Below are 13,191 nucleotides of genomic sequence, written 5' to 3'. Positions count from 1 at the left end.
GCCCAGAGAAGCTGTGGATGCCCCATGCCTGGAATCATTCAAGGTCAGCTTGGAAGTGGCTCGGAACAAGCTGAAGGTGCCCCCGCCCATCCCAGAAGGGTTGGACTCGACCTTTGAAGGGTCTAACCCATAATCCATCCCAGCCTGTTCCATGTGCTGGGTGTGTGGCTCCCTCTGGCTCCAACCTGACCCAGCCCCAGCAGCCCCAAAATCAGCAGTGAGGGGTTGGATTGTCTCAGAGTCTGTTCCATGGCCAGGCTGCTGCAGCACCTGGAGAAAAAAGAATTAATCATAATTGTACTCGCAGAATTAATTGGGAGTTGGTACTTCCCAGACTGAGCAGAAAAACCCAAGGGCTGTCAGGATAGAAGGAAAAAAACTTCTCATTTCTCTGGACAACTGGAGAATCCCCTTCATTCCTTTCCAGGGGCAGAAGGCCACTGTGTTCCTCCTTCATCCGGGTCTTCTGGTGTCACACAACACCAAGGACTCCCCAAAAATTCTTGGATGCTGCAGAGCACTTTATAGAGCACAAGGTCTTGACTCTTCGTCTCTCTCGTTGCATCTTTTCTGTGGTGAGACCACCCAAGGTCCCACCTGAGACTTGGTGTGGAATGGAAGGAAAAGGTCCTCAATCCCTGATCTCCAGGTCAGGCTGCAGCTTGGGAAGATGTTTGGCTGGAGGTCACAGAGTTCCTGGGTAGCAGGTTTGGGGCAGGAGAAGTTTCCTTGGCTCGCAGTGTGGTCTGTGTGAGGTTTGGGCTTCTTGGCTGGATGACACTGAAGAGTAGGATTTTTATTCAGGTTTTGGAATATCCCCCAAAAAATCATGAACTGGAGATTTCTGAGCAGGGTACAAGGGAAGATTTGAAGTGGAGGATTTGGGAACCAGTGTGGATCAGTGTCCACCCTGCAAGATTCCCTTCACCACAAGCAGCTGGGGAGCAGGAATCTGCCTGGGGGAGCAGCTGAGCGACCTCTCCCCTTCATACCTGGATCACAGAGACCTCCAAACCCACTTTGCAACCCCGCTTGAATTCTAAAATCCTAAAAGCCTTTTGGTGACTCTTGGCCCTTTTAAAGTATTTTTTCCCTTTCTTTCTCCTTACTCCAGCTGTGTTCTTTGGGTCCAAGGCAGCAATGAGCCCATCAGCTTCTCCAGGGCCTGCCTGAGCCCTGGGCTCGGGGAGCTGGAACAGGCAGGATCCCTGATCCCACACTCCCACATCTGAGATGGTGGAGCTGGAACCTCTGGGTTTGACTTCAGCTGAATCCCAAAAATGGCTTTATTTTTGTTCCTCATCCCCTCCCAGGTGGAACGTTTTGCAGTCAGGGTGTTTGCACAAGCCCTTTTCCCCCCCCAGGGCACACCTTTCCAGCAGAGACCACACGATTTCCATTCCTTTTATTCTCTGTGGATAAAACCTGGATCAGCTTTTCCTAGGCCAGCACCCCACACCCGGTTGTGCCATTAGGGGGTAGCATTTTCAGGCTTTTTCTACTTTCTAGGGAAACAGAGGAAAAAAAGAAAAAAAAAAAAAAAAAGAAAAAAGAAAAAAAAATCCTGCTGATTCAAAAGGCTTGAGAGTCATTCTCTGGAATATTTGTCTTAGGATGCAGAAAACTCAGGGTGAGATGCTGAGCACACCTGAGTTCAAGGAGCTCAGGTAATTTGGGTTTTTTTATTCCCTGGAGCATGAAAAGCTGGGATCATCAGCCACAGTTCAGACTCCTACACCCCCTCCAAGGTGACAGATTACTCATCCCAGTGTATCCATCCTTCTTTATCAAGCCTAAGCAGATCTCCTGATATTTTTCCAGGCTGTGAAAACACCGTTTTCAGAAAGTGCCTGATCGTGATAACAAACCTCAACTCAATGCTGTCACTCAGCACATTCCAAAATATTTTGCAGAAGAGGCAAATTTTGCATTTTTATGTGATTAAAAAAAAAAAGTCACTTGAGACTCTTGAAAGAGACTAAATTGCCCAGCAAGTGAGGACAAGGTTAAGGCTGTTCTGCTTCTTCCTTCATGTTTGAAGTCACTGCAGTGTGTGCAGGATTTTTTTTACATCCACAGGTTTTCAGTAGGATCCCAGTGAGGAGGGGCCATGGGGAATTTGGGCCCTGGGAGGGGATTGATTCGGGGAGAATTTGAAGGGGAGAGCAGTAAGAGAAGTGCTGGAAGGTCGGGGACTGAGGGATGGCAGCGAGGGATGCGCTGATAAGGGGCTCTGATAAGGGGTGTGCAGATATTGGGGGGTGCAGCCTTGGCGTGGGTGAGTCAGCAGGAGAACTGAGATCTGAGCAAACCAACCCTGAGAGAAGGGCTGGGAACCCAGAATGATTTCCAAGGAGGAGGGCAGGAACAAGCTGGTGGAGCAGAGCTGTTAAATCAAAGCAAACAGTAACAATAACCGGAGTTTATTCATTTTAGCCTCACCTTCACTTTCTGTCATTGCTCTGAAACAGAATATCTCAGCCCTGCCTTTGTCTGTGTCTGGTTTTATTATTTCTCGAGTTCTGGCAGCCTTTTTTTCTGCCCAGCACGGCACAAACGGAGGAGGAGGAGGAGGAGGAGTGGTCCTTGTCCAGCTACTCCTGCACAAAAGTCTGACCCACCCACAGGGGTGGGAACCCGAATTTTCTCACCGAGGGCTGTGGATGTGGTCGTGTCACTGGATACAGCAAATGAGAGGGTGGTTAAAAAAGAGGATGCTGAGCTGAGGGACAGGACTGTGTCACAGTAATCCTGAGAATCTGACACGGGGGTTTTTCCTCCTCGTGGGTTGGAGAGTGTTTGAAAGACCTGCTTCTGCAGGTGATCCACCTCCACCAGACTTGGTGGGATGTGCAAGGAGCACAGGGCAGAGTCCCAGGGGTCCCCCAGCGGGGATGGGCTGCAGGAGGGATGGGACATGAGCTGCTGGGACACATCCAAGGGAATTAGGCAGTGGGATTCTGGAAGGAAAGGCAAACCCATGTCACATGTTCATGACAAATAAAGTTCTCTACATGGCAAAGCAAAGGCTCCTGGAGTGTCTCTGACCCTCGTTTCCTCGGCAAGCCAAGCCAGCGTGGCCGGGGAAGCTCCTGGGAAGGGGCAGAGAGAGGTGGGCACTGTACTTTTTGCACCAGGCTTGGCTCACGTTTCAAGCAGAGATCAGGATTTCAGGTGAGGATTCCAGAAGCTCTTTCCCAGTGCCATGGTGTGGCATTCACCAGCAAAATGACAGCTGGGTGTCACCCCTGAGCATCTCCTGCTCCCTGGCAGGGATGTCCAGCTGGAGTTTGGCTGCCTGTCTCTTGCTGAAGGTTCCCGAGTCTTTTGTGTCTCTGTGCAGGGAAAATATTATCATGGGTAGGGAATGAGCGTGTCTCCCCCACGGGCCTGAGCCAAACCCTCCCAGGGCGTCTGTGAGCACCCAGGGCTCTGTCCCACCCGTGGGGCACAGAGTGGCTGCAGCAGCAGGGTCGGTGCCACCCGTGATTCTGTAGAGCTGAGCTGGTGGGCTCTGCTGTGGGGCAGCTCCCCGGCCTGGGGAGGGCACTGCGGGGACTCACTTTTGGGGTCAGTCTGCAAATCCTCCCACTGGGATGGCGGCGTGGCTGGCGTGGCTCAGACTGACCCCCTGTGATCTCTTTGCCCCGAAGGGAAGAGGGGTTACACCCAGCGCCGCTCTCACTGCAGAACCGCGCTGCCTCGCTGACCCCAAACGCCGGGGCAGGGGCAGCCCTGTCCTTTCCCGCAGGAGCAGGGCCGGGGACCCCAGGGCACAGCTGGGCACAGCTGGGCACATCTGGGGGCCGAGCTCCCCGAGACCCGCCTGCAGGGGGTTTGGGGGGAGCGGGATGTGGGGGATCTCCCGCCCCTGTGCGGGGCAAACCAGCCCAGGGGGGGCCGGCAGAGCCCCGCAGAGCCCGCGGGAGCTGTGCGCGGGTCTGCGCTGTGCCCGTGTGTCACCCGCGGAGCCCCGCACGGCAGGACAAGGGGGACCGCAGCCCCAAAGCGCTCACGGCCGGGGCCGCCGGCAGCGGCGGGTTTTGGGGAGGGGGCGATGCGGGCCGTGAGCCGAGCGGGGCAGGGCGGGGCCGGGGGCGGGGGCCGGGGCCGTGCCTGTCCCGGCGGCGGGGCCGGTTCGGGATGCGGCCGCTTCGGGATGCGGCGGGGCCGGCGCCGGGCACGATGCGCTGCGGGGCGCTGGCGCTGCTCTGCGCCCTGTCCCTGTGCCCGGCGGCGCCGGCGGCCCCCGAGCCGGGCTCCGGGCTGGACACAGGTAGGAGCGGCGGCCGGGGGACACGGGGGGAGCCGGGGGGCTCAGCGGGGCTGGAGGGCGGCGGGAGCATCCCGGGCGGGGATGAGGACGGCCCCGATGGGATGCGCTGGGAGCCGCGGAGTGGCGAGAGGGGAAAGGAGAGAGGGGCTCGGCCGGGAGCCCCGGGGTTCTGCGGGGTGAAGGGCACCCCAACTGTTATGGGGTGAAAAAGCTTCGCCCACGGCGAGGGGCGTCCCCCGTGAGCTGCTGCGGGCGGACAGGGACGGACCCTTTGCGGTGTCCCTGTGTCACAGCGTGCCCGGGGCGGGCTGTGGGTCCCTCTCCCTGCGGGACAGAGCGGCCGGGTTCGCTGGGATTTGTGTGTGCCTTCCTGGGTCTCTCACATCACAGAATCACGGAATACTAAACTGGTTTGGGTTGGAAGGGACGGTAAAGCTCAGCTTGGTCCGTTCCCTGCCATGGGTAGGGACAATTCCCAGTGTCCCAGGCTGCTCCCAGCCCTGTCCGTGGGCACTGCCAGGGATCCAGGGGCAGCCACAGCTGCTCTGGGCACCCTGTGCCAGCCCTGCCCACGCTGCCTTTGGCTCAGCATCGTCCAGGTGTGAGGCTTTGCCCAGGCTGGGGAAGGTCCTGAGCTCAGGAGGATGTTCAGGTTTTATTGCAGACCTGACTGGTGCATGGTGCAATCCTCCAAACGTGGGGTTTTCCTGGGCTTTGGCCTAAACCAAGACACTTGTTTGGGGCTGAGGCTCTTGTTCCCCAGGCAGTCCCACTGATGGAGCAGTTCTGCTCCAGGAAACACCCCTGAGGAGCAGGATGGGGAGTGAGGGCGGCTGGTGCTGAGCTGGGCTGGACTGCCTGCCCCTGGGGCTGGCCTTGGCTCAGCAGCTGAGGCAGTGACCTGTGGCACTGCTGTGCCTGGCTGGGTGCCCTGTGCGCTGGTCCTGAGGCAGGGGGGAATAACTGAAGTGTGGAGCAAGTGCCAGAGGAGAGCAGCTCATGACTGGGGCCAGGACTTGGTGTTCAGATCTGGTGAGACTTTGTGGTGGTTCTGTGTCCCCTCTGCCCCAGCAGTGGCAGAGAAGAGGGCACAGCACGTGGCAGTGGTGGCACCTTAGGCTTGGAAGGAAATTGGGATCCATTTCTTAGGCAATAAGGATCCCTGTCTTCTTCCCTCCCTCCAGCTCAGTCAGGACAGGGTGATTTGTTGCTCCTGGATCTCTGGGGTGGGCAGGAAGCTGTTGGTGTTCCTGGTGTCCTGTCCCCTGTGACCATGGCTCCCACTGCAGCTCACCCATATCCCATACCTCATATCCTTATCCTGAATCAAATCCATCCCATGAACACTAAACCAGGTGTCAGCTGGAGCACCGAGCTGGCCTGGGAATGGTGGAGAGGTGGATTTTTAAGGGAGCAGTTATTGAAGTTGTGCCTAATTTTTGTGATTTCATGAAAACCTGGAATGGTTTGGGTTGGAAGAGACCTTAAAGCTCATCCCATCCCACCCCTGCCATGGCAGGGACACCTCCCACTGTCCCAGGTCACTCCAATCCCCAGTGTCCAGCCTGGCCTTGGGCACTGCCAGGGATCCAGGGGCAGCCACAGCTGCTCTGGGCACCCTGTGCCAGCCCTGCCCACCCTGCCAGGGAACAATTCCTGCCCAATCTCCCACCCAGCCCTGCCCTCTGGCACTGGGAGCCATTCCCTGTGTCCTGTCCCTCCAGCCCTTGTCCCCAGTCCCTCTGCAGCTCTCCTGGAGCCCCTTTAGGGCTCGGAGCTCTCCCTGGAGCTTCTCCTCTCCAGGTGAGCACCCCCAGCTCTCCCAGCCTGGCTCTGCCCTGGGAGCAGCTCCGTGGACTCCTCTGGTTTGTTTTACACCAGGAGCTGCAACAATTCCTAAGATTCCCCCTGCAGTGCTGTGGGTCCGGGATGGGGGTGGCACTGACAGGGATTTTGGGATTTGGGATGCTGTAGGGTGGGATGAGCCCCAGCTTCTCCTTCCTGTCCTCACAACCTGGGGGTCTCCAGGGCTCTGCTGAGCTGCTCCCACCACTCCTGGTCTGGTTAAGGAGAAGGAGGAGGTGGGAAGCTCCTTGGTTCAGTGGGAGCCCCTTTTCCCTCAGGAAATGGAATAAATGATAATTGCAACCCCACTCTGCAAAACACAGAACTCCCCCAAAATCAACCCAGAAAATCCTGTCTGGGAGTGAGATCCAAAAAGGAAAGGGCACGAACAATTTGCCATTAATTAAAGCTGGAATCGTCCAATTAAAATCTGTTTAATTAAGGGAGGCATCCGAAGACGCACAGCTTGGCTCCTGCAGATGGCATTTTTGTGCTTGAGGTTTTGGGGAAAAATAGGTTTTCAGGAAATTATCCTGCTGGAGGTCTGAGACTCTGAAATGTCGGATTCAGCATTGTGCAAGGTCCTCAAATCTGGGGTCTTTTGAGAATGTGCACATGGACTTGGTAAAAGAAACATTAAACCTGCTGAAAATATGGAAAATTATTTATAAATAGTGTTGTATCTGTGCTGTCTATGTACAGTTGCATGTGTTTTATTTATATATAAAAATATATTTATTTATATTAAATCATGGTTTGTCTGGGCCTGATGCTGATAATCTTAACTAGTTCCAAGTCCAACTTCTTAAAAACCCAGAAATCCTAGATTTGTACTCTTTGTGTCTTTTCCATTTGACCCTCCATTCTATGGAGTGTCATGACATCCTTAATTAGGCAATTACATGGAATTACCCATTTTTTTCCCCTTGACAAGACCCTAAATTGTGCATTTAAAGTGGAATAAACACAGGGGTCACTGCGTGTGCCCCCAGCACAGGGAGCAGCTGGGAGCCTTCCCCTGAGGCTTTGCCCCTGGGAGGGCAGGGCAGCAAAAACCAAACCCTGAGGGCTCTCAGGAGTTCTGGGAACCCCAGCCAGAGCCCACCAGGACATTTTTACAATCCAGCATTTATCCCTGAGCTCCTTCGTGGGCTCCTCTTTGTGCTCCAGAGGGAGGAGGATAAAAACCTGCCTGGCTTTGTGCTGCAGAACTATTTGATGGACTCCCTTAGCTGAACTCTGGGTTTGCTGAGCATCATTCCCCAGCTGGTTTCTGCTGGGTGAAAGAGCCTTTTTCCCTAAAATCCTCCCGAGGAGGTGGGTTTCTGCTCTCCCTCTAATCCCTTCTCTTGCTCCCTTGGAGCTATGTGGTTGTGCTCCCCTCACTCTGCCCTGGGTGCCTCTGGTGAGGCTGCTCGGGGGATTCCAGCCTGGGAATGGCCCCAGTTTCCCTGGACACATCTGGAGGAGAAGGTGCTGACCCAGGGCCTGGCCCTGCATTTGGGATGTGGCACATGGGTGATGTTTGTCCTGCTGTCCCACCTGTCACTGCCTCCTCCCCGAGGTGACAGGGGACACAAAGCCCTGAGACACTGGGATGCAGGGACACTGAGGCACATCCATCCAGATCCAGCTGCTGGGATGGTGCTTTGTGCTCTGCTGTTTAACTTTGCCCAGCTGGAGCTGTTTGGGTTGAAAAGTCTCTGTTTTAAGTCTGTCTCGTGCTGGATTATTTGAAAACTTCCAGCCCAAGCTTCCCAGCTGTTCCCAGGATCCCTGTCTTCAGAATTTGTTGCTATTCCTGGAAGCTGGAGTGCAGAGCTGCGTCCCCACGAGATCCCTCCAGATCAGACCAAGTCAGAAACCTGAAACTTCTCCACAAGCCTTATTTCCTAAAGCCTCTTTCCCTCTGGATCCAGATTGCTCTGAGCTGGCTCTGGCACTCACAGCCCATGTCCCCTGTGCCACCAGAGCACAGAAAGGTGCCACAGCTGCTTTCACCTCCATTTTCTGCACCTTAGTAGGTGGAAATGGTTCCGTATCATTCCGTTTAACCTCTGGGGTGCTGGGCAAGGGTCTCAGGTGCTGCTCCTTAGAGGAGTGAAATGGATCATCCTGCAGGCTTGGGATCAGATCAGCTCACCAGGAGCTGAGCTGGGGGATACAAACACCATTCCCGTGGGAAAATGGACAGTCTGGGCTGGGTGTCACACCTAAACCTTGCCCAAGCCTCCAGCTCCCGGTGCCCAAACTAAACCAGGCTGGGCTTAGGCGGAAGATTCCGGGGGCAGACACAGAGTTTGGTGTGAGAAGCAGCTCGGAGTGGCTGCCCACACCTCCTTCCTCTGGGCAGGCTCCCAAAAAGCTCCTAATTCCTTGCAGGAGGAGCCCCATCTGCTCCTGGTTGAGGTCCTGGCCGTGGGGCTGACGTAACGTCGGTGCCTCCCTGGCTGAGGCGGCCGCAGCTCTTTGTGCACGTTCAGGATGTGCTCTGTCTATATTTCTGTATTTATATACACATGACACGGCTCTCACAGCCAGCCTGGGGCTGGCACTGCCTGTGTGGGCCAGCAGTTCTGGCTGTGGTGCCCTGGCAGGGGCTGGGGATGGTTTTAGAGCTCAGCTCCGAGGAGGGGCCCGTTCCCTGGACACTGCAGACTGGGGGATCAATCACTCTCAGGGGTTTGGGTGTCTGGGGCTTGTCTGGGAGGGAAAGCTGGGGCATGTCAGTGGGGTCTTGGGTGTGGGATGGGGCCTCGTGGACCTGCTGGGTGCAGGTGCAGGGCTCAGCTCTGCAGGGAGTGAGGAGGGATCACAGAACCACAGAATCAGTCACGAAATCTATCAGTCAGAGAGTCAATCACAGAATCACAGAATCCATCACAGAATCTATCACAGACTCAGAGAATCAGTTACAGACTCACAGAATCAGCCACAGAATTAGTCCAAACTCACAGAATCAATCAGAGAATCACAGAATCAATCAGAGACTCACAGAATCAGTCACAGACTCACAGAATCAGTCACAGAATCAGTCCAAACTCACAGAATCAATCAGAGAATCACAGAATCAATCAGAGACTCACAGAATCAGTCACAGACTCACAGAATCAGTCACAGAATCAGTCCAAACTCACAGAATCAATCAGAGACTCACAGAATCAGTCACAGAACCAATCACAGAATCACAGAATCAGTCACAGGATCAGTCACAGAATCAGTCCAAACTCACAGAATCAATCAGAGAATCACAGAGTCAATCACAGGACCAGTCACAGAATCCCAGAGGGTGCCGAGGTGGAAGGGTCCCACCCGGATCCCTCCTGCAGGGAAGCTCTGGGCTGTGCCAGGGGCTGTGCTGGTGCTGCAGCCCTTTGCAGGCTGCTGGAGAACGGGGCTCCACGTGTCCCCGTGGCCCTGGCAGAGTGCTGGGGGACAGATCCGAGCACAGGAACCCCGCGTCCTTCCCTAAAGAGCGGCTGCTGACACAGCCCCCGGCCCATTTCAGGGTTAGTAGGGTTTTGGTGCTTTGAGCCCTGTTTTGAGACAAACCGGCTGCAAAGGCTGCCTCTGCCATTCCTTCCCATCCCGTGGAGAGGCTGAATCCCGGCCCAGTGGGATGCCGCAGCTCGGGGGGACCGCGGGCTCCGCTTTGCCGGGGGCACTCGGGGACATTGGCAGAGGGACATTGGCAGAGGGACATTGGCAGAGGGACACGTTTCCTGACCGCCGGCCGGGGCCGAGGGATTCCGTGTCCCCGCTGGTCGCCTTTGTGCTGCGGCTTCGGCCACTCGCCTGGAAAGCTTTGCTCGCTTGGGGTCAGCAATTAAAGAAAAAAACCCAACAACATCTCTCCAGGACTCGAGCACCCTCCTCCCGTGCCTTTGCCACCCCAGGAACTCAAGAGAGCAGCGGAATGACAAAAATCGGCTTCTGTTGAGCGCACCTCAAGCCTGACAGGGCGTTTCTGTGCCACAGCGAGGGCAATTAGTGCAGCACTAATTAGTGCTGCCGGCAGTGTAATTCCTGCAGGGTTAAAGGCCAGCCCAGGTCACACGGCGCTGAGCCCGCGGCTGCTGGGGACGAGCGGGGCCCGGCGCGTGGCTGCGGCACGGGGACAGGGGACAGGGGACAGGGGACAGGGGACAGGGGACAGGGGACAGGGGACAGGGGACAGAGGGACAGGGGACAGGGGGACAGGGGACAGGGGACAGGGGGACAGGGGGACATGGCAGGACAGGGGACAGGGGGACAGGGGGACGGGGGACAGGGGACAGGGGGAGAGGAAAGGGGGACAGGGGACAGGGGACAGGGGGACAGGGGACAGGGCAGGACAGGGCACAGGGGGGCAGGGGACAGGAGGACAGGAGACAGGGCAGGACAGGGAACAGGGGGACAGGGCAGGACAGGACAGGGGGACAGGGGACATGGCAGGACAGGGGGACAGGGGGACAGGGGGACAGGGGACCAGGGGACAGGGGACAGGACAGGGGACAGGGGGACAGGGGACAGGAGAAGAGGACAGGGGGACAGGGGACAGGACAGGGGACAGGGGGACAAGGGACAAGGCAGGACAGGGGGACACGGCGGAACAGGGCAGGATGGAGGGACATGGAGGGACAGAGGGTTTTGCTGGGAGCAGCTCCCCGTGTCCCTGATCATTTCACGGCTTTGGGATGGGGAGAGCCCTGGCTGGGAGATGTCACCTCTGCAGAGGTGACACACTGGGGCTGGCACTGGGAGAACCTTCAGGTTCCTTCCAAGGATTGCCCCCCAACCTTCTGCGATTCTGGGAATGTCTGGCTGGGGCTGAGCCAAGGGCCGAGCAGTGCTCTCCATAAATAACCAGCACCACGGTGAGGATTCCTGGGCAAGGACACAGCCCCCCAGGCCGGGAGCAGTGGGGTGGGGTGGCCCAGGGCAGGGCTGGAGCTCCCTGCTTTCTCTCCCTGCACAGCCCCGGGTGACTGTGGTGCTCCTCTGCCCCTGGTTCCATCTGTCCAGCAGGGAATGGTGTGAGACAGGCGCCTCTCCTCCTTCTGCACTGGCTCCCAGCTGGGTTCTGAGCTGGGAAAACGCAGCCAGGCGGGGATTTGCTTCCATTAGCTCCTCTCTTTTTTCCTTTTTTAACCTGCCAGACGTGTTTGGAAGCAGGGCTGTGATCCTGCCAGCGTGCTCTGGCTGTCACTGCAGCATCCCCTCCCTGCCAGGGCCAGGCTGGTGCCCTTCCAGCAGAGACCTGCAGCACCTGAGGGACTTCTTGGAGCAGGTCCCAGCAGGTCTGGGGAGCTGCCATGGTGCAGGAGATGGCCTGAGGGGGTCATGACCCATCCCTGAAAGGTCCCCAAATCCAAGGAGGGAGGAGAAGAGATCTCGAGTGTGGGGACCAGAGAGTTGTGCAGTGGAGAGGATTTATTGGGATTTCTCCATGTGCACAGCACCCTGTGGGACCCAGAGCTGAGGGGGTTTGGGGTGTGAGACACCTGGGGGTGCTCACCTGGAGAGGAGAAGCTCCAGGGACACCTCAGAGCCCCATCCAGGGCCTAAAGGGGCTCCAGGAGAGCTGCAGAGGGACTGGGGACAAGGGCTGGAGGGACAGGACACAGGGAATGGCTCCCAGTGCCAGAGGGCAGGGCTGGGTGGGAGATTGGGCAGGAATTGTTCCCTGGCAGGGTGGGCAGGGCTGGCACAGGGTGCCCAGAGCAGCTGTGGCTGCCCCTGGATCCCTGGCAGTGCCCAAGGCCAGGCTGGACACTGGGGCTGGGAGTGACCTGGGACAGTGGGAGGTGTCCCTGCCCATGGCAGGGGTGGGATGGGATGAGCTTTAAATTCTCTTCCCCCCAAACCATTCCATCATTCTCTGATTTCCTCTATAAACAATTAAATATGTTTGTACTGAAGATTAGAAGTACATGAGACAGGTAATTTCTGCTCACAGCGAAAGAGATACATTTTATTTATTACTTTCTCCTCTTCCCTGCTGCTGAACCTTCATTTCTGAGGCACATTTTCCGAGGCAGCTCCCGCTGGGAGTGGGAAATGCTTGATGAAAGAGGCAGGTTAAACGAGCTGCCATCCCAGGAAGGCAGCAGCACCCAGGAGTGGAACGTTTCGTTTGACAGAGCTGTGTTTTAATACGTGTTTGAAGTCCTGCAATGGATCAATGAAACAGCTGGGCCCTGCCTGTGGAAATGCTGGGCTCTGTTTTGGCAGGGCTGAGGGAGATGTTCTGTAATGAGAGCTATTAAAAGGTCGTTAGAGATGCAGAGGAGTTTTGAAGGCAGATCTCAGTTTCTGGCAGCGACTTTTGTGTGAGCAGATTTTTAATCAACTCCTGTGCTTTTACCTTTTTTTTTTTTTTTTTTTTTTTTTTTTTTTTTCCCCATTCCTGGTTCTTTGTGGATGTTTCAGTTTTGAGGATGACAAGTGAAAGACAGGGCTGGGATTCATGTCAGGAGACAGGACACGGTGGCCATCGTGCCATGTGGTCCCCACAGCCTGGCTGTGGCTTTTGAGGAGCGTGGAGTTCAAATGAACTGCAAAGAAAAGGGGCAAAGAGAGAAAACCAGAGGGTTCACACTCTGTATGTGGAGTTTGGGGGACTTAAAGAGCTTAAAAGTCCCCCAGAGGGACTGGCACTGCCCAGGCTCCCCAGGGAATGGGCACAGCCAGAGCTCCAGGAGCCTTTGGACACCCAGGGATGCCCAGGGTGGGGTTGGTGGGCTCTGGGCGGGGACAGGGGCTGGATTGATGATCCTGTGGGTCCCTCCCAGCTCAGGGTATTCCATGATCTCCCTGTGCACCGGTGGGGAGCAGAATCCACCCTGCTGCCCCTGGGCAGCTCCTGGAAGGTCACTGACCGTGCAGAGGCCTGTGATGGTTCCCTCTCCATCAGGGAAAACCTTTCAGCTGTTAGAAAGGCTCTGAGCTCCCCCTCCTCAGCGGCTCTTCCTAAAGCTGAGTTCAGGCTCCTGCCCGGGGCACGCCGAGCTCTGAATCCACATGAATTCATACCGGAATGCTTCACTTGTGGTTTTCCTCTCCGTTTGAGGAGGCTTTGGGGAATCCTG

The 13,191-nt window shown here is 56.4% G+C and overlaps 1 protein-coding gene across 1 annotated transcript in view; it reads left to right on the top strand.

Annotated features, from left to right (window-relative positions):
• The first annotated feature begins 4,143 nt into the window (after positions 1–4,143).
• Positions 4,144–13,191, top strand: part of LOC136369913 (collagen alpha-1(II) chain-like) — a 79,427-nt gene continuing 70,379 nt past the window's right edge. The window contains exon 1 of the mRNA XM_066333063.1: positions 4,144–4,276. Within this exon, the coding sequence (XP_066189160.1) occupies positions 4,144–4,276 (133 nt within the window). The remainder of the gene's footprint in view (positions 4,277–13,191) is intronic.

The sequence above is a fragment of the Sylvia atricapilla genome, chromosome 19 (genome assembly GCF_009819655.1).
Source record: "Sylvia atricapilla isolate bSylAtr1 chromosome 19, bSylAtr1.pri, whole genome shotgun sequence".
Taxonomy (NCBI): domain Eukaryota; kingdom Metazoa; phylum Chordata; class Aves; order Passeriformes; family Sylviidae; genus Sylvia; species Sylvia atricapilla.
The sequence above is the reverse complement of the archived record's forward strand: the minus strand, read 5'-3'. Positions and strand labels throughout refer to the sequence as shown.